General features: G+C 40.0%; 1 protein-coding gene across 1 annotated transcript in view; it reads left to right on the top strand.

The window, feature by feature from the left end:
- ETFDH (electron transfer flavoprotein dehydrogenase) overlaps nucleotides 1–21,147 on the top strand; it is a 37,675-nt gene that overhangs the window by 11,685 nt on the left and 4,843 nt on the right. Inside the window, exons 4-10 of the mRNA XM_036312448.1 lie at nucleotides 1,041–1,122; nucleotides 1,546–1,664; nucleotides 4,349–4,426; nucleotides 12,783–12,929; nucleotides 14,284–14,424; nucleotides 15,836–15,979; nucleotides 18,795–18,963. Of these exons, the coding sequence (XP_036168341.1) occupies nucleotides 1,041–1,122; nucleotides 1,546–1,664; nucleotides 4,349–4,426; nucleotides 12,783–12,929; nucleotides 14,284–14,424; nucleotides 15,836–15,979; nucleotides 18,795–18,963 (880 nt within the window). The remainder of the gene's footprint in view (nucleotides 1–1,040; nucleotides 1,123–1,545; nucleotides 1,665–4,348; nucleotides 4,427–12,782; nucleotides 12,930–14,283; nucleotides 14,425–15,835; nucleotides 15,980–18,794; nucleotides 18,964–21,147) is intronic.

Below are 21,147 nucleotides of genomic sequence, written 5' to 3'. Positions count from 1 at the left end.
GGGTTATATTATATATATCCTACCTTTAAGGTTAGAATATTTAGTATCTGTGAATATGCTTTGTAAAGGTAAAACATTGTATAAATATTTCTGTATTTTTTTCCATGTGGAGTAAGCTAAATTCCCAAAATTTAACTTCTGCTGTTCTTTCTAAAATATCAAGCTCCTTTAAAGTAGAAATACTTTAATTATGCCTAATTAACTTTCTCTTTTCAATATTATATCAGATGTAGATATCAATGAATGATTATTGACGAATATCAATTCTAATAGAAAAAGTTTTTCACATCAAAGCCCTATATATCTAGGCAGAAACAATCTATTGTATACATGTTAATTATCTTTTTCCAAAGGAAAAATAAAATTTGTCTTATGTTTTCATCAAGCAGGAAATTACAACTTGGAGCAAGCTCCTAGGCTAAACTCCCACAGACAGGGAGACAGGAAGCCATCCTCCTTGATGTTCACATTTCACAGATGTCTCCAAGGCCCCCAAGAAAGACATTCCTGGGATGCAAAACTGGCTTATTTAAGTTTTAAAAAGATCCCCATACATCTCAAAGAGACAAAGACAGTCCAAATTTTCTAAAGAAAATGATGAAAGAAAATTGAGGAGGGTAGTTCCCTTTTTAAATTTTTATTTATATATATTTTATTGTTGACAGTTGAACGCCTCCCACCCAGCCCCTGCTTCACCCCATGCCTTCACCACACTATTATCTGTGTCCATGTGCTCTGCATATATGTATATAAGTTCTTTGGTTATTTGCATCTCCCGAGCCACCTCCCCTCTAAGATCTGTCAGTCTGTTCCATGCATTCATGCCTCTGGACCTATTTTGTTCATTAGTTTATTATGTTCATTAGATTCTACATATAATTGAGATCATGTGGTATTTGTCTTTCCTCTGACTGGCTTATTTCACTTAGCATAATATTCTCAAGGTCCATCCATGCTGTCTCCTTACTTTTTGTTTTTTATCTGTATTTACCCTTACAGATATGAACTAAAACTTTCCTTTCTTAACATTTTATTTCTAGGCTCCCCTTAACACTCCTGTAACAGAAGACAGGTTTGCAATTTTAACACAGAAATATAGAATTCCTGTGCCAATTCTTCCAGGTAAGGTATGATAAATAATCACAGAATTATAGAATTACACAATGGGAAGGAACTACATTTCATCTGGTGAAGTTCCGTCCTTTTACAGATAAGAAAGCTGAGGCCCGAGATTTGTAGGCTTTACCCAGAGTTATACAGCTAGCTTATGGGGAAGCAGGATTGGAACCCAGTTATTTTGTCTTCCAGTCTAGAAGAATTGAGTTAGTCTTGAAAGGCAACCAGGAATTTTTAATTGAATGCTGTAATATTGTTTTTAATTTAATAGAGTTCTAGATCAAAATTATAGAAATCAAAATTGTGACCATAAAAGACTGTATGTTTATGCAGAAATTATACATTGATTTGAATTTTTAAATTAAGTATTTATGTTTTTTAGTTTTATCAATAGAAAGTCAGATTTATAAAGTAAGCATTTATTTGTAGGTCTTCCAATGAATAATCATGGCAATTACATTGTGCGCTTGGGACATTTAGTAAGCTGGATGGGCGAACAAGCAGAAGCCCTTGGTGTTGAAGTATACCCTGGTTATGCTGCTGCTGAGGTTTGTATAGTTTTGTTTTGTGTTTAATGTTTATAGGAAGTGATGTTTTCTTTAGAATAAACAAAGAAAGGTACAGAGATAAAGAAATAAAAGGAAAAGCCATATGATTTTAGAATTGCAAAATTAGAAGGAATCTTAAAAAGATCTAATCCAAAGAGTACTTGAATTCCTTATATTATACCCACATCAAATGATGGTCCAACTTATGATTGAATCCCATCAGGGATGAAAAGACCTCTAAATTTTCATTTGGTCATGGATTGTTGGTAATGCACTCTTTCTCATATTGAATAGAAATTTATATTTTATATTATATAGAACAAATCTATGCCCTCTTCCAATTGGAAAGAAACCTTTCATTTATAATTATGCCCTGCTCTTTCTTCTTCCTTAACTTTACTCTTGTGGTTTTTCTTTCCCAGCTTAAACATTCTCAGTTCTTTCAGTTGTGTTAATAATTTGAGTTCCTTCAGTATTCTCATTGCCCTCCTCTGAATACATTTCCCTTTTATTTTCTTATAAGGTGGTACCCAGAATGCATACACTACTTCAAGCCTAGTGTGGAGTAGGGCCATTACCTTCTTCATTCTAGAAAATGTTATTCTGTTAATTCTCTCAAAATAACTCTTTTGGCAACCATATCATACTGTTGATATTCACTAAGTACTATTGGGGAAATTATTAAAAACAAAATCTTCACCCTAGCTGGTTTGGCTCAGTGGATAGAGTATCAGCCTGCTGACTGAAAGGTCTGGGTTCGATTCTGGTCAAGGACACATGCCTGGGTTGCGGGCTTGATCCCTAGAAGGGACGTGTAAGAGGCAGTCAATCAGTGATTCTCTTTCATTGTTGATGTTTCTATCTATCTTTCTCTCTCCTCTCCTTTTCTCTCTGAAATTAATAAAAATATATTTTTAAAAAATAAATAAAATAAAATGATTCACATATATCTCAGAGAATGAGTTTACAGTTAAGTTTTCTAACAGATTTGCTGAAAGAATCTCTTATTTTTGAGCCAGGGAAAATTCAAAATAATTTCGTATTTTTACCTTTACAGTGTGTAAGTCAAAGAAAAACTCTTAGGTCCCTGTATTATACTTGCTGTTACTAATTTGTTTTTCCAGCCCATACATATGCATTTTGTATTTTGGGCCCAAGGTTGGAACTTTACATTTCTCCTGGTTAAAATGTTCTTGAGATTCATGTCAAAATCACAAATAGGTGGTGTGTAGAATCCATTATTTTTACATTTAGAGTACATACACACTCAAGTCTCTAGTACCTCCTCTTTTTCTTACTTCCTTAAAGATCATCTATAACAGTGGTTCTCAACCTTCTGGCCCTTTAAATACAGTTCCTCATGTTGTGACCCAGCCATAAAATTATTTTCGTTGCTACTTCATAACTGTAATGTTGCTACTGTTAGGAATCGTAATATAAATATCTGATATGCAGGATGGTCTTAGGCGACCCCTGTGAAAGGGTCATTTGACCGCCAAAGGGGTCGTGACCCACAGGTTGAGAACTGCTGATCTATAATAATAAAAGCATAATATGCAAATCGACCGAACGGCCAAACAGCAGAATGACCGTCCAGATGACCACGCTATGACACCCACTGGCACCAGGCCAGCCAAGGCGGGTGCTATGCGATTGGTCGGGGGGGCCCTGCCATCACCCCATGATCACCCCGCAGAGGGAGGCCCAGGCTACCCCATGGTGGCTCTGTGGTGGGTTGGCAGGGCCTACCTCTTTGGAGTGATCCATCGCAGGGTCCCCAGACTGAGAGGGCACAAGCTGGGCTGAGGGACACCCTGCCCCCGAATGCACAAATGTCATGCACTGGGCCTCTAGTTATCAATAGGATATCAGTTTTTTGGGACTCTGAGCCAGCCTTCAGTTCTAGTTCATAGCTATATTCTACTGTTAATTCATTTTCAAGGTATCAAGTAAAATGTTTTTTTCTTTCTTTTAATTTCCATTGCTGCAAATCCTTATTTTACCTTTCCACTCCTGTGCTTTTTGTTATGTGCTTCTAATGTACATTTTGTACTTTCCTATCCAAAGAGCATTTTCCTCCAGAGAGGAAACAGAAGCAGAATAACCTATTTCTCATCCTCAGAAGTATACTTTTGACCAGTTTTTCCCCTTTCTTCTTGCTCCAGAAATAAACTTTAATCAGCTTTGGGCTGTTGTCTACCTGTTTTGTTTTGTTGTTATGTGTTCGTTTAGGGTTTTTTTGCAGGGGTGGAGGGGGAGGGAGTCTTCACTCACTTGGGACAGAAGCTTTCCTGATACTTCGCTTTCCATCCATGCTGATGGTCTTCATTTGTTACAGGCCTTGGTTTCTGGCTCTGTACATGTTTTTGATATCGGAACTCTTCAAACAGCTTTTGGTTTCATCTTACTGATGTTTTAGTGAGCTCTCTGGTAGCTTCCCCATTTTCTTCCTGATCAAGGTGGTGGCATTTCTTTCATTTCCAGCTGTTTGAGCTGTGTTCTTTCATACTCTAAAAGACAGTATTTTAAGAACATGTTTTTCCTTTTGCCTGGATGTTTTAAAGCCTGTATTTCTATAATCTAGAGAACATATTCACTTTCTAAAAAAATCTAAGGCTGTTTATTGTTTCTTTTCTAGGTCATTTTGAATCCTAAGGTGATAATGAAATATGTTTTCATTTTAGGTTCTTTTTCATGAAGATGGTAGTATAAAAGGAATTGCCACTAATGATGTAGGCATACAAAAGGATGGTGCACCAAAGGTAAATGTTTTAATAATTATGTGCTTAACAAATTGACAAATTAAAACAAAGAGTCAATTTAAACTTAATAATTTAGTCTTGTTACAAACTGCATGTTAAGTGTATGTTAGAATAGAATTATTAATTTGGAATTTTTCTCACATTCAAAATATATAAAGGCGTCTTTGAATTAAACATCTTTTAATAAATAGATAAAACATGTTTAAGAATTTTTTAAAAGATCAAAACATGCTCTCGCTGGTGTGGCTCAGTTGGTTGGATATTATCCCTGCACCAAGAGGTCATTGGTATGTTTCCCGGTCAGGGCACATGCCCGGGTTGCAGGCTCAATCCCCAGTGGGGAGCTTGCAGGAGGCAGCTGATAGATATTTCTCTCTCTCCTTCCCTCTTTCTAAAAATCAAGAAGAAAACCTATGAAAAAGATAATTTTTAAAAAATCAATAAAAACATATTTAAGATATAAAACAAATGTGTCGAAGATTTCATTTCACTCAATCAATAATGAGGGAATCAGTAAGATATTACAACCAAGTCAAAGAGCATTCAAAAAACATACACATATGTAGGTTATCAATCAACTGCATTGCCACCTGAACAATTTTTATTTCTATAGACAAGAATCATTTGCATTGCTGTCTAATACTAAAGCTCTTGAGCTTTAGCTATTACATTGCTTCTTCTAGTAGTTTGGCTAAATCAGTATCAGATGAGGTCTTGAGACTTGCTATGTCTCATAGTTATGGCTCAAAAGCTGTTTTTGTTTGTTGGTTTGTTTTTTTCCTCACCCAAGGTTATTTTTCCATTGATTTTTAGAGGGAGTGGAAGAGAGATGGAAAGACAGACAGAAATATTGATGTGAGAGAAACACATCGAGTGGTTGCCTCCTGCACAAGCCGAGACCATGGCCTGGGTGAGGGAGGAGCCTGCAACTGAGGTACATGCCCTTGGCCAGAATCAAACCCAGGACCCTTCGGTCTGCAGGCTGACGTTCTATCCACTGAGCCAAACCAGCTAGGGTGAAAAGCTGTTTTTTTAACAAGTCCCCAAGGATTCTGGTATATAGCTAAGTTTGCAAACGAACTATTATCTCATACTGCTTCTCATAATGATAAAAGAATATTGGTTTTTTTATATTTATCCTTTCTTTTAATCCTTACCCCAGGATATGTTTATTGATTTTAGGACGAGAGAAAGAGAAAGAAACATTAATGTGAGAAATACTGATCGGTTGCCTCCTGTATGCACCGCAAGTGGAGATCAAACTTGCAACCTTTTTGGTATACAGACAACGCTCCAACCAACTGAGCCACCTGGCCTGGGCTATTTTTTGTTGTTGTTGTTATAGTTATTTTTTTCTATACTGTGATCATAATAAATTAATTATAAATTATACACACACACACACACACACACACACACACACACTAGAGGCCTAGTGCACGAAATTCGTGCGTGGGAGGTGGGGGTCCCTCAGCCCAGCCTGTGTCCTCTCTGGGATCCTTCGGGAGATGTCAGGCCTAAACCAGCAGTTGGACACCTTTCTCGCAATCTGGGGTGCTGCATGTACCAATGAAAGGCATCTTGCTGTTGTATGTATATTTTTTTGCCCTGATTATAGAAAGTAGTACATAACATGATCCTTCTGAGGCAGTAGTACCATTTTCCCCATCTTATGGGTGGAAAAACTGAAGCGGAGAGAAGTTAAGTAATTGTCTTTGTCACAAAGTTATAAGTGTCAGAATCAGGGCTGACCACAAAATGTGGAAGCCAGAGTCCATGTATGTCATCGCTGCATCATCCTGTTTTTTCAGTGTTAGAATAGCCTTGCCCGGTTTTAATTTTTAAATCTAAGAGACTGTTTCCAATATATAGGGTAGGGTCCCTAGGCCTGGCCAGCAATCAGGGCCATCTATCGGGCAACCAGCAGGCAGGGCGTTCAGGGGCTCCTGCTCACACCCACCTTGGCTGGCAGCCTGGTGCAGGCAGCTCACCAGCCCTGCCCTCTGTGGGGTGTCCAGTGGGTAGGGTAATCAGGGGGCCCCTACTGGCACCTGCCTTGGCTAGTGGCCTAGCGCTGCCCACTAGCCGGCTGGCCCTGCTCTTGATCACTGCCGCCAGTCGCCTTCCTCTCGGGGGCATACACCCTTCACCTCCTGGTCAGGGGCAGCTCCTGCATTGAGCATCTGCCCCCTGATGGTCAGTGCGCATCATAGCGACTGGTCGTTCCGCCCATCGTTCTGCCATTCAGTTGATTTGCATATTAGGATTTTATTGTATAGGACATTTTTAAATATATTTTTATTGGTTTCGGAGAGGAAGGAAGTGAGAGAGAGAGAGATAGAAACATCAATGCTGAGAGAAAATCTTTGATTGGCTGCCTCCTGTACACCCCACACTGGGGATCAAGCCCACAACTTAGACATGAGCCCTGACCAGGAATCGAATCATGACTTCCTGGTTCATAGGTCGAAGCTCAATTACTGAGCCATGCCAGCGGGGCTATATTTTATTTTTTAGAAATGTTTATATTTAATATTACAACAAATTCTGTCATCTGATATTTCATTTTTTGTGTGTTCTCATATTCTGATATATATTTTTGTGTTCTGTGCTCTGTATTTGTAAAATATTTATATTTTAGATATTGTATTCATATAGACAACTACAGTGGAATCTTAACCATTTGAACTCCAAAATCTCAGTTTTTAAAATAGATCTTTTAATACCACAAGTTTGGAGCAAGAAGACCAAGAATTCTGTTTACTCTGCTGTTCCATTCTCTGTTTAACCCACTATAGTTAGGCTCCCTTCCCCACCATTTCTGTTTTCTCTTACTTGACCTCCTTACTAGGCAGCACTGATACAAATAACTTCTTCCTTGTTGAAACACTTTCTTGACTTGGCTTTTAACATCACCTTCTCTTGGCTTTCCTTGTTTCACTGGCCTCTCCTCCTGTCGCCTTGCTTATCTTCTTCCTGTTCTCTAAATTTGGAGGCTCTGGGGCTCAGTGTTGGGTCCTCTTTCTACATTTTCTCCATGGTGACTGTATCCAGTCACATGGTTTTAACTACCTTTTCTGACTCCCAGAATCATATGTTCACCTGCTTATTCAGTACTTCTCCAAAGTCTAGTAGGCATCTTATTATAAGAATTCTAACTTGGACATTTTTAAGTTTCAGAGGTTAAGTAGTTTACCCAATGTCAGACAGCTATTAAGTAGTCAGGCTGAGGTTTGCTTATAGGCACTGTGGCTCCAACACTAAGGGACACATTTTCTCTAAGACGAAGCAGAAACATACTAAGTAATATTTTAGTTTATTAAAATCAAATTGTTTTATAATTGGTACCTACTGGGAAACTGTATGTCCATCTGGAAGCAAGTAGAATTGGACCTTCATTTTTTAAAAATTCTAATGATTTCTTAAAACAGTGAAAAAGCCCGGATAGTGTGGCTCAGTGGTTGAGTGTCGATCTTTGAACCAAGAGGTCAAGGTTCCATTCCCAGTCAGGGCACATGCGTGGGTTGTGGGCTCGATTCCCCCAGTGTGAGGCATGCAGGAGGCAGCCAATCAATGATTTTCTGTCATCATTGATGTTTCTATCTTTCCCTCTCTCTTCCTCTCTGAAATCAATAAAAAATATATTTTAAAAAATAAATAATAAATTTAAAAAAACAGTGAAAAAAATGAGAAAGAACCCTAGATTATCATTACAACCTAGGGGTAGGATAAACCATGCTATAGCACAGGGTTGGGGTACCTTTTTCTGCCAAGGGCCATTTGGATATTTATAACATCATTCGTGGGCCATACAAAATTATCAATTTTAAAATGCCTGCTATATTTGGTCAAACATTTAATTAAATCATCCCTAATGTCTTGGCAAGGCCAGACCAAAAGATTTCCCAGCATTTTACGGCCTGTGGGCCAGACGTTCCCCACCCCTGATAGTGACAAAAAATTAAAAACTTACAAGAGACAAACCTTTTTGAACTATATAAAATGTAAACACTTATGTATATCAAAAGATACTGTGAAGTCTGTGGATAAACAGTAAATTGGGGGGAGGAATAGCAAAGAGCACTTATATATATTGACAAGAAAAAAGACAACACATTTTACAGTAGCTAAGATTTGGAAACAGCCTAAGTGCCCATCAGCAGATGAGTGGATTAAAAAACTGTGGTACATATACATAATGGATTACTATGCTGCTATAAAAATGAAAGAACTCTTACCATTCGCAGCAGCATGGATGGACATGGAGAGCATTATGCTAAGCGAAATAAGCCAGTCAGAGAAAGATAAATATTACGTGATCTCACTCATTTGTGGAATATAATAAACAACATAAACTGATGAACAAAAGTAGGTCCAGAGATATAGAAGCATCAAACAGACCATCAAACCTCAGAGGAAAGGCAGGGGAGGGTGTGAGAAGGGGGGTAAGTGATCCACCAAAGGACTTGTATGCATGCAGATAAGCATAACCAATGGACACAGACAGTAAGCAGGTGAGAGCATGTGCTTGGGGGTGGGGGCAGCTGGGGAGAGGTCAATGAGGGGAAAAGGAGACATATGTAATACTTTCAATAATAAAGAATTTTAATTAAAAAAAAATAGTCACAGGGATGTAAAGTACAGCATAGGGGATATAGTAAATAATCCTATATAATAAAAGGTTAATATGCTAAGTGTCTGGTTAACTGTTCAACCAATCAAAGTGTAATATGCTAATGATATACTAAGGCTGCTCAACTGCTTGCTATGACATGCACTGACCACCAGGGGCAGACACTCCAACCAGCAGGTTAGCTTGCTGCTGGGGTCCAGCTGATCAGGACTGAGCGAGATGGGCTGAACACGCCCTGGAGCCCTCCCGCAATCCCTTCCCTGCTTGCCAACCTCCCACATCCCTCCCCAGCCCCAATCATGCATTGGTGAGATCTCTTGGCCTGGCCTGCGTTCTCTCGCAATCCTGCGTTCTCTTGCAATCCAGGATCCCTTGGGGGATGTCGGAAAGCCGGTTTCTGCCAGATCCCACAGGCCAGGCCCAGGGACCCCACTGGGGCATGGTTTTGTGCACCGAGCCTCTAGTCTATATATATATATATATATATATATATGCGCCAAGTGACCAGAACGACCTGTCACTATGACACACACTATGTGGCCAACCGCCTACGGCCCCTTCCCCCGCCCTGCCAATCCTGCCCTGATCAGCCCCCATTGGGACAGGCTGGCCAGACCCCACCTGTGCACAAATTCATCCACCAGGCCTCTAGTATTATAACTATGTATGGTACAAGTGGGTACTTGAAATATCTGGGGATCACTTTGTAAAGTATATGATTGTCTAACAACTATTCTATACACTTACCTCTAATACAAAAAAATGTTGAATATAACTAGTTAAAAAATAAAATTTAGAAGAAACCAAGATGGCAGCATAGGTAAACACCAGAAATTGCTGCCTCGCACAACCACTTCAAAAATACAACTAAAAGACAAAAAGGACATCATCCAGAACCACAGGAAGGCTGGCTGAGCGGAAATTCTACAACTAGAAGGAAAGTGAAAAGCACACTGAGACCCAGAGGAGGTGAGGAAGTGAAGTGCAGAGGTACAGAGGCGCACGTGGAAAGGGCTGGCAACTGAGGACACGGTTGTCTTTTTCAATCAGGGGGGAGTCTCAAGCTCCCGACTGCTCTGAACTCCATTTCTGGGTGAGTCTCTGGGGACCCAGACTAATACGGGGAGAAACTGGACTGTCTGGCATCAGTTGGAACTTGAGGGCGGCTTTCTCTCAGAGGTGCTTGCAGCGATTACCGGGACACTGAGACTTGGAGCCTCTTAGCGTAAGACTGAGGAGTAGCCATAGCTGTTTGCTCTGCCCTGTTGATCCCCTGAGACCCTGCCCCACCCAAGCTGTGCCCAGAGGCTTTTGCATATGAAAGGCCTGGCCCTTTGCAATCTGAAAATTACCTAACAAACTGTAGCTGGGTCAGAGAGACCCAGAACTTCCAAAAGAAGGCCCAAGGTCCCACAGCAGCTTTCATTGCTTCACAGCTGGGCCTCATCTGGGCATCTCCAAACCGCAAACAAAGAAGAGGAATCTGCAGATCTCTCCATAGCTCCTGCTGGGTAACCTCAGGCAGAGGCTAAATTAGCACCTCCTTAGAGACCCAAGAGCCAGTGTACCCAGTGGTCAGAGTGGGACTATCCAGATTACAACACTTCAGATCCATAAGGGACACACTTAGGGGGCAGACTCAGTGAGCACCAAAGCCCCACTGAAGCAAGTCTTGCCCCAGAAGGGTATCCCAGCACAGAAGTTCTCCCACTGCAGACACAGCTGATTCTCACAGCCAATTGGCCTGGAGGTCAATTCCTCCCAGTGATACCTACAACAATCAAGACTTAACTACAACAAGACTGTGCACACAGCCCAAAAAGGTAATTGGGGAGGCTGAGTCACTGGGCCCTATAGGGCACCTAGCACAGAAAGCCACTCATCAACACAGGGAAGCATAAAAATGAGGAGACAAAGAAACAGGTCACAAATGATAGAAATGGAGGAAAGAAAACTACTGGATATAGAGTTCAAAACCACACTTATGAGGTTTTACAAGAATTTTCTAGAAACCGCCAATAAATTGAGTGAGACCCTCAAGGTTATGAAAAAGGACCAACGAGAAATTAAGCATACACCAACTGAAATAAAGAATATTTTACAGAGTTCCAACAGCAGACTAGAGGATCGCAAGAATCAAGTCAAAGATTTGAAATATGAAGAAGGAAAAAACACCCAACCAGAAAAACAAAAAGAAAAAAGAATCCAAAAATATGAAGATAGTGTAAGGAGCCTCTGGGACAACTTCAAGCGTACCAACATCCAAATTATGGGGGTGCCAGAAGAAGAGAGAGAGCACGATACTGAAAACCTATTTGAAGAAATAATGACAGAAAACTTCCCCTACCTGGTGAAAGAAATAGACTTACAGGTCCAGGAAGCACAGAGAACCCCAAACAAAAGGAATCCAAAGAGGACCACACCAAGACACATCATAATTAAAATGCCAAGAGCAAAAGACAAAGAGAGAATCTTAAAAGCAGCAAGAGAAAAAAAGTCAGTTACCTACAAGGGAGTACCCATATGACTGTCAGCTGATTTCTCAACAGAAACTCTGCAGGCCAGAAGGGAGAGGCAAGAAATATTCAAAGTGATGAATCACAAGAACCTACAACCAAGATTACTTTATCCAGCAAAGCTATCATTCAGAATTGAAGGTCAGATAAAGAGCTTCACAGATAAGGAAAAGCTAAAGGAGTTCATCACCACCAAACCAGGATTATATGAAATGCTGAAAGGTATCCTTTAAGAAGAGGAAGAAGAAGAAAAAGGTAAAGATACAAATTATGAACAACAAATACACATCTATCAACAAGCAAATCTAAAAATCAAGTGAATAAATAATCTGATGAACAGAATAAACTGGTTATTATAATAGAATCGGGGCATAGAAAGGGAGTGGAGTGACTATTCTTGGGGGGGGGGGAGTGGTGTGGGGGATGCGGGAAGAGACTGGACAAAAATCGTACACCTATGGATGAGGACAGTGTGGGGAGGGCGGGTAAGGGCAGAGGGTGGGGTGGGAACCGGGTGGAGGGGAGCTATGAGGGGGAAAAAAGAGGAACAACTGTAATAATCTGAACAATAAAGATTTAATAAAAAAGAAAAAGAAAAAATATAAGAGAGCAAGAGAGATAAGATTTTAATCATTGCTTTTTCCCCTTTGGAAAAAAAACACATTTGTTTTCAATATACATTCAGCAATACAGAATAAGTAAAATTAAAGTGAAAAAGGCAACTAGCTGACGGATATATTTAGTGTGATTCTATTTAGTGTGATTCTATTAGAAGGATATAAATAGGCTCTGTTTTTTATTCATGGAAATTTTCTGCCATGAAAATTTCACAAGTAAACTATTATTTTTTGCTTCAAATGATGGGATTGGGAAGTCAGGAATAGTGGGGAAATGGCCTTTCACTTTTTGCTTTATATTTTTAGATAATTTGGGGGGGGGGGGCAAAAGTGCTTTATTTGCTGTCTTAATTCTTACAAACTTAACTGTTCAATCAAGTACTTTTGAAGTAAAATAGAAAAGTATCACAAAGACACAAAATATAATATTAAACTTAAATTAGATTCTACTTCTAACAGTACTAAATTTTACTTCAAACATATATGCATTGTCTCTACTATACCTGAATCATAATTCAATTCAAAATTGACCAGGATACGAATATTTTTAAAGTTATCAAATGTTGCAATTTAACATTTTTATTTTTTAGACAACATTTGAGAGAGGACTAGAACTACATGCCAAAGTTACAATTTTTGCAGAGGGTTGCCATGGACATCTAGCCAAACAACTGTATAAGAAGTTTGATTTGAGGGCCAATTGTGAACCCCAAACCTATGGAATTGGACTGAAGGAGGTATCCTGGCTTGTCTTTGTAATTTTTTATGTTGAAATATGGAACTTTAAATTCATTGTATTATAATGTAATTATAATGTTGATTTAATTTTACAGTTATATTTTTCATTGACTTGAAAGGTTATGACTGAAAATATTTGGGATATTTTTCAAAGGGCTAGAAAATATTACAATCAAAATTCATTGTCATCTAAATTGCATATATATGTTGTAATTGTTTTATCAAATATTGCTGAAAGAAGTCTTGAACTTGAAAATATTTGTAACATTGATTTTTTTAATTGTAATGCCATCACCCATAATAGTGTTGGACCTGCTAGTCATATGCTAGTTTTAGGATGACTACATCCTACAAGAATTTTTCATTCAAAACTGTAATGTGAAGATAACTTCATTTATGAAACTTACATTCAGTCCTGGTATATTGACATGAAACCTAAAATTTAGTTAGGTTAAGTGTTGTGTATTTTCTCAATTTATCCAATCACTAGACTATTTTTTCACTTTAAGTGTATCTATAATAATAAAAGCATAATATGCTAATGAGACCAGACTTTCTTCTGGACGTCCTTCCAGATGAAGCCTGGGCTGCGAGGGAAGCCCGGGTCCCAGGTGCCAGAGGGAAGCTGGTGTCAGCAGCCGGAGGAAAGAAGACCTACTCTTGCATGAATTTTGTGCATCGGGCCTCTAGTTAGAATCTAAAAGTTTCATTATATCCTTTTGTTTAAATTTATTTTTAGGGTAAAGCTCAGAAAGGTTTAGATTCATTATGTTGTGAATAAGGGTTTAATTGTTTTGGTAGATTGTACATATTAACCTGCTTTTTAGACGATATCTTAGATGGAAATTGTTTAAAATTTAAACTTACCATTCTAAAAGTAGGATGAGAATCATTTGCTTAATTTGAGAAGGGGGCTGTGCAAGAAAGAGTAAAATACTTTTTTGAAGAGTAACAGAGTCTACAGTAACAGATCTTAGGTGTACAGTTCAGTTAATTTTTATAAGGTTAACACACCCATATTATCACCACCCAGATTAAGACAGAGAATATTACAAAAACCCCAAAAGTTTCCCTCATCTCTTCTGGGGTGTTTCCTAGAATCATATGAAAGTCTTATTGATTTGAACATCTTAATGTCTAAAAGTGTTCATAACATTTCTGACCTTTCTCTTTACTCTGATTCATCATGCTGCAGTTTGGTATCATTTTCTTTGACATTTGAAGTACTTTTTTTATGTTTCTCTTGTTACAGTTTTTTACTTGTAATTTTCATAAATAAGACAAACTTGGCAAGTTTTATACATTGTAGTGACATAAAAATTTAAATAATACTCTAGGACTTTTTTTTTTAAGCTATGGCTTATTGATGAAAAGAAGTGGAAACCTGGGAGAGTAGATCACACTGTTGGCTGGCCCTTGGACAGACACACTTATGGAGGCTCTTTCCTCTACCATTTAAATGAAGGGGAACCCCTGGTGGCTCTTGGTTTTGTGGTAAGTTATATGCCCGTTATGGAGAGTTCTGTTAGTCACTGGATCATCAAGGTTATAAAAGAAGGGTATTGAATCTGAAGAATGTAAAATGCTTTACTTAAAGCTTATGTTCTAATGCAGCAGTTCTCAACCTGTGGGTCGCGATTCCTTTGAGGGTCGAACGACCCTTTCACAGGGGTTGCCTAAGACCATTGGAAAACACATATATAATTACATATTGTTTTTTGTGATTAATCACTATGCTTTAATTATGTTCAATTTATAACAATGAAATTGGGCGTCACCACAACATGAGGAACTGTATTAAAGGGTCACGGCATCAGGAAGGTTGAGAACCACTGTTCTAATGTAATCAGCATGTAAAGTGCTTATGGTTATTAGAGACATTAGTCTACTTAACACACCTAGCTTTATTAATAGTAGCTACTATGTGTCAGGCACTGCTAGATATTTCACTGAGAATTCTTAAGTTTCATAAATCCTTTGAAGTAGGTATAGCCTTTTTTACTGATGGGAAGTCCAAACAAGTTAAACTACTTTCCCAAATAGGCCTATTAAATGATAGAGGCAGTTACACACCTCAAAGCCCATTATGACATGCTGCCCCTGAAAATTTAGTCAGCACTGGGTTTGAACTTAAAACTTTTTTAAAACATGAGCATTTTCTCATTTTTGGCCTTTTCTACCTTTAGTAAATTACATCTTGAACATCACAAGGAACAGAAAAATTGCGAATTTCTGCACCTTGGAATTGGTAGCAGTTTATTGTGTAATGTCATGATTAAACCTGCATATGAACCATTTTTAAACTTATGTGCTTTTTGAAATCCAGACAAGTTGCAGCAGCACCATCTTTGTGTAGTTATTCTAGTGACAATCTTTTCAAAGCATAAAAGCCTTGGTTATTAATTTCAGCACTACAGTAATGCCTTTAAAATGTAACCTTTAATATTTCTTTCCTCTTTTTTCTAAGTGTGATTACATCCTGTTCATTTTTGCCTCAGTAGTACTGTATATAGCTTATGTATTTGTAGAGTTGGTATTGGTAACTGAATAATTATTACAGTTCTTTTATAGAAACACAATGTGAAGGACACTTACCTACAAATATTTTTCTAATATGGACTTTGATATATAGAGCACAGTGAGATATTAATATGTTCCAAATATTTAAAGTTTTTCTGATTATAAACACAAGGTATTCTTTGTTTACCCTTTCTTTTCCAAACATTTTATTTAGTTATTTATTTAAATTTAGGTTACAGTATATAATTCTCTTAAGTACTTTGAGTATAAGAAATTTAATGTACATGTTTTCTGATAAAAATTACTCACATTTTAGCTTAACATAATTTGAAATAAAAATGTCTAATTGCATAAATATATCAAATTTAATTATAAAAATTTTAAGGTTGGTCTGGACTATCAAAATCCATACCTGAGTCCATTTAGAGAGTTCCAGAGGTGGAAACACCATCCTAGCATTCAGCCAACATTGGAAGGTGGAAAAAGGATTGCATATGGAGCCAGAGCTCTCAATGAAGGTGGCTTTCAGGTAAGTTTCCCAACTTTTTTATTCTTTATTTGTGTATTATAAATCCAACATTGAAATATAATGTTATAAATTTAAAGAATAGAAAATCACTTCATAGGAAAAAATTTAGGTAATTCAGCAAGTCACCTAGTATTTATAAGACTGTGTCACACTGTAGTTAAATAAATTACACCGTGAATTTAAAGAATATATTGACTTGCCCTAACTGGTTTGGCTCAATGGATAGAGCGTCGGCCTGCGGACCAAAAGGTCCCGGGTTCGATTCCGGTCAAGGGCATGTACCTTGGTTGCGGGCACATCCCCAGTAGGAGGTGTACAGGAGGCAGCTGATGGATGTTTCTCTCTCATCGATGTTTCTAACTCTCTATCCCTCTCCTTTCCTCTCTGTAAAAAATCAATAAAATATATTTAAAGAAAAAAAAGAATATATTGACTTCACTGGCTTTTTTTGTTGTTGTTTTTTAACCAGAAAGGTAAAACTATGTGACCCAAGATATTTTTCTTTATCCTTTTTTATAGTATTGTTTTTTAATATATATATATATATATATATATATATATTTTTTTTTTTTTTCCTTCAGAAAGGAAAGGAGAGGGAGAGATAGAAACATCAATAATGAGAATCATTGATTGGCTGCCTCCCACATGCCCCCCACTGTGTATGGAGCTCACAAAGGAACCTGGGCATGTGCCCTGGGTTCAACCACTGAGCCATACTTGTTGGGCCTTTTATTCTTTAGCTGCCAGGAAATTCCAAGGCAAATACTAGGTTTTGTTATATTCAATAGCACATACACATTCTCATTTTAAAACATCTGCCTTGTATGCGTCAACATCTCAGATGGTTTTTAGGAAAAAAACCTAAACTTTTTACTTAAATTTTCCGATTTAAATAGTCAAAGATTGAGAAACTTATTTTCAGTTAGTTTTAAAGACCATAAAAGCAGTAATTTGGAACATTGTTTTATTTTTATTGATCTAACAAATATTACATGACTATTTTCATTGTCCTTCAGTCTATACCCAGAACTCACCTTTTTCTGATAGGTTTCTAATTATTTGTAGTCCTAGTTTAATGAATGTTCCAGAATACAGCATTTCTGAGTGAACTTCTCCTTGTTCCAGCACGCCCCCTACTGGGGATGGAGCTCACAGTGCAACCTGGGCATGTGCCCTGACCAGGCTCTACCACTGCTCAACCCAGTTCCTTAACAAAATGCTCAGTGCTGTAACACTGTCCACACAGGGGATCCTTCCAGAACTTAAAAACACACATTTTCATTGTGCCATACGATTTTTTTTTTTAGGATTTAAGCACCAATTTGGAAGAACTTGCACTAACAATCCACATCCTGTCTTCTAGTTCTTGAATCAAATTTAGTGTTAACAAGATCACAGCCTTGAGAAGTGCTGTCATTATCCAAGTTTTTAGCCATTATCTGGTTTCAGCTAATGGCATTCCGGAAAGTCCTTTACCCATACTGTCTGCTCTGTGATCCTGATGTGATGCTCTTGCATTTGGTCCAAGAGAACTACAGTCATAAATTCATTCCCACATGTACTGTAAAAGGATGGGAACCTTGATCTCCTTTTTACCAGCATTCTTCTACCGCATTTTGCTTCTCACCACCTTGCCCTTACAGCAGTGGTTCTCAACCTTCTGGCCCTTTAAATACAGTTCCTCATGTTGTGACCCAGCCATAAAATTATTTTCGTTGCTACTTCATAACTGTAATGTTGCTACTGTTATGAATCATAATGTAAATATCTGATATGCAGGATGGTCTTAGGCGACTCCTGTGAAAGGGTCCGACAGCCAAAGGGGTCGCGACCCACAGATTGAGAACCGCTGCCTTAAAATTAGAATTCTCTAATTGAAGGGACCTGTGTGGCCACAGATTGGTCATCATGTCTTCCTGCAGCTGATGGCAGTTGTTTCCCGTTAATCACCTGTCCTCTGAGTCACTTTCAGCACCATCAGCCAAACTTTACCACCCACCACTTTCTCAACAAAGACCATGGCTTCCTTCAGGAAACCCATAGAGAAGAAAAAATGCAGGAGGAATGAACAACTCTGCCTTTCCTCTCTCCTTTCCTTTTCAAACTATAGATTATAGTACATTTTCCCATGCAAACAACCTGTAATTTAGGTGCCACATTATGGGGTATATATAGGCTTTTATTGGCTAACCCAAAAATATCACCAGCCTTTATTACATTATTCTTTATCAATAATGTATATTGAGGCCCAAACAACTATCTTTGGGGCGGGGGGATTTAAGTTATTCTCAAGTTAATTAAAATGTTATTTAAGGTAATAGCTAATTGTGGTGCCATGATTAGAACCTACGTTTCCATCCCTAGATATCAAAGTAAAATAAAAAGTGTATACAGAGGTAAGGTACCATCCTTTGTATATCATGTTACCATGATGTAAAAGCAGATCACAATTTAGATAATAGTCATTCCGGTTTAGGGAATATTTTTCACTATGACGCAAGTGTACATGAAAACATTTTATTTAAATGTTAACCCTCTGTTCTTAAATCTGCTTCATATAGGTTAGTCATGGGGAGGGAGAAGGAAAAATTTGTAATAGAAAAATAGTAATAATTCTAATCCTCCTTCATTGGGAAGGGGAAAAAACTGCCCTTGCTCTGTTTTTTTTTCCTTCAGTATATTCATTTTCTTTTCTTTTTTTAAAAGAAATGTTTCTCTACATCTTTAATCTTATTTAAGAGGCTATAATGTGGAGTGGTCAATTTTCCATGTTAAATTTGAGCTAACAATATACTTTAAATGTTTCTTTCCTCAGTCTATACCAAAACTCACCTTTCCTGGTGGTTTACTAATTGGTTGTAGTCCTGGTTTCATGAATGTTCCCAAGATCAAAGGTACTCACACAGCAATGAAAAGTGGAGTTTTGGCAGCAGAATCTATTTTTAATCAACTAACTAATGAAAATCTCCAATCAAAGACGATAGGTAAGAACTTCCTATTTATTTAAAGTATAGAAATTTGTCAGGTTTTTCACTGAAACATTGATTTCAAGTTGGTGAGTACTGCATTACATTACACACATCTACACTAATCTACACTAATAAAAGAGAAACATGGTAATTGGCGTACGACTGCTACCCTTCCCATTGGCTAATCAGGGTGATATGCAAATTAACTGCCAGCCAAGATGGTGGCCGGCAGCCAGGCAGCTGATGCGAACAGAGAGGCTTGCTTGCTTCAGTGACGGAGGACTTCAACGTTCCCCGCCTGACTTGCTGGCCTCTCAGCTGCAACTCTAAGCAACTATGTTGCAAATATAGAAGATAAACAAAACCCCAGAAACCTGCTTTACTCAGCCAGGCTTCAGCCAGCCGGACCACAACATTGTATCAAATACAGACGGTAAACAAAGGCCAGAAACCTGTTTTCAGCAGCCAAGGCCTCAGAGCTAAAGCTGGCCCAGAATAAAAAAGAAAAAAAGAAAAAAAGGAGCGGTTGGGAGCTTCAGTCACCTGTCAGCCTGAAAACGGCCCTCAGCCCCTCAGCCAGACTGGCCAGGCACCCCAGTGGGGACTCCCACCCTAAAGGGTGTGTGACCAGATGCAAACAGCCATCATCCCCTCACCCAGGCTGGCCAGGCACCCAAGCGGGACCCCCACCCTGATCCAGGACACCCTTCAGGGCAAACCAGCCAGCCCCCACCTGTGCACCAGGCCTCTATTCTATATAGTAAAAGGGTAATATGCCTCCCGGCACCGGCACTGGCACCGGGATCAGCGAGGCCTCCCGGCACTGGGATCAGCGTGACAGGGGGCAGCGCCCAAACCCCCTGATCGCCCTGTGGCTCTGTGTGTGACAGGGTGCAGCACCCTAACCCCTTGATCGGCCCTGCTCTGTGTGTGACAGGGTGCAGCGCCCCAACCCCCTGATTGGCCCTGCTCTGTGGGTGATAGAGGGCGGCGCCCAAACACCCCCCCCCCCCCACGGGACCTGCTCTGTGTGTGATGAGGTAGAGCCATAACCTCCCCATCGGCCCTGCCCTGAGTGTGACAGTGGCGGCGCCCCAACCCCCTGATTGGCCCTGCTCTGTGGGTGATAGAGGGCAGCGCCCCAACCCCCTGATCCGCCCTGCTCTGTGTGTGATGAGGGGCGGTGCCCCAATCCCCCTGATGGGCCCTGCTCTGTGAGTGACAGTGGGGAGCTCCTCAACCCCCTGATTGGCCCAGCCCTATGTGTGACAGGGTACGGAGCCCCAACCCCCCTGATGGGCCCTGCTCTGTGCATGACAGGGGGCAGCACCCCAACCCCCTGATCTGCCCTGCTCTGTGTGTGACGAGGGGCGGTGCCCTAACCCCCCCGATGGGCCCTGTTCTGTGCATGACGGGGGAGTTCCCCAACCCCCTGATCAACCCTGCTCTGTGTGTGACGAGGGGCGGTGCCCCAACCCCCCCGATGGGCCCTGTTCTGTGCATGACGGGGGAGTTCCCCAACCCCCTGATCAACCCTGCTCTGTGTGTGACAGGGTACGGAGCCCCAACCCCCTGATCCACCCTGCTCTGTGCGTGACGGGGTGGCGCCGCAACTTCCCTATCTACCCTGCCTTGAGTGTGACGGGGCAGTGCCCCAACCCCCTAATCGGCCCTACCCTGAGTGTGACTAGGGGTGGCATCACAACCTCCAGATCCGCCCTGCTCTGTGCATGACAGGGGGCGGCACCCCAACTCCCCAATCGGCCCTGCTCTGAGCCCGACCAGGGGCTGCACCTAGGGATTGGGCCTGCCCTCTGCCACCCGGGAGCAGGCCTAAGCCAGCAGGTCGTTATCTCCCGAGGGGTCCCAGACTGCGAGAGGGCACAGGCCGGGCTGAGGGACCCCCCCCCCCCCCGAGTGCACAAATTTTTGTGCACCGGGCCTCTAGTATAATATACACAGTAAGATATCTCGCAAATACCAAAGTGTCTTGTCTGAAAACAGAAGAGCTGTGCAAACTACAGAATCCAGCACCATCCTTGGCAGGGTTGGCAAGCACCAGCATTTATGACACTCCTACTGTAGTGGAGAGGAACAGCTAGCACTGAGGCCTCAGTAAACCCTTAGTCTAAAAAAACCTAATGACTCTCCACTTTTCTCAGAGTAAAAGCCAAAGTTCCCTCACCTCTCTGACTTCAC

This window comes from Myotis myotis, unplaced genomic scaffold (genome assembly GCF_014108235.1).
Source record: "Myotis myotis isolate mMyoMyo1 unplaced genomic scaffold, mMyoMyo1.p scaffold_m19_p_6, whole genome shotgun sequence".
Lineage (NCBI taxonomy): Eukaryota > Metazoa > Chordata > Mammalia > Chiroptera > Vespertilionidae > Myotis > Myotis myotis.
The sequence above is the reverse complement of the archived record's forward strand: the minus strand, read 5'-3'. Positions and strand labels throughout refer to the sequence as shown.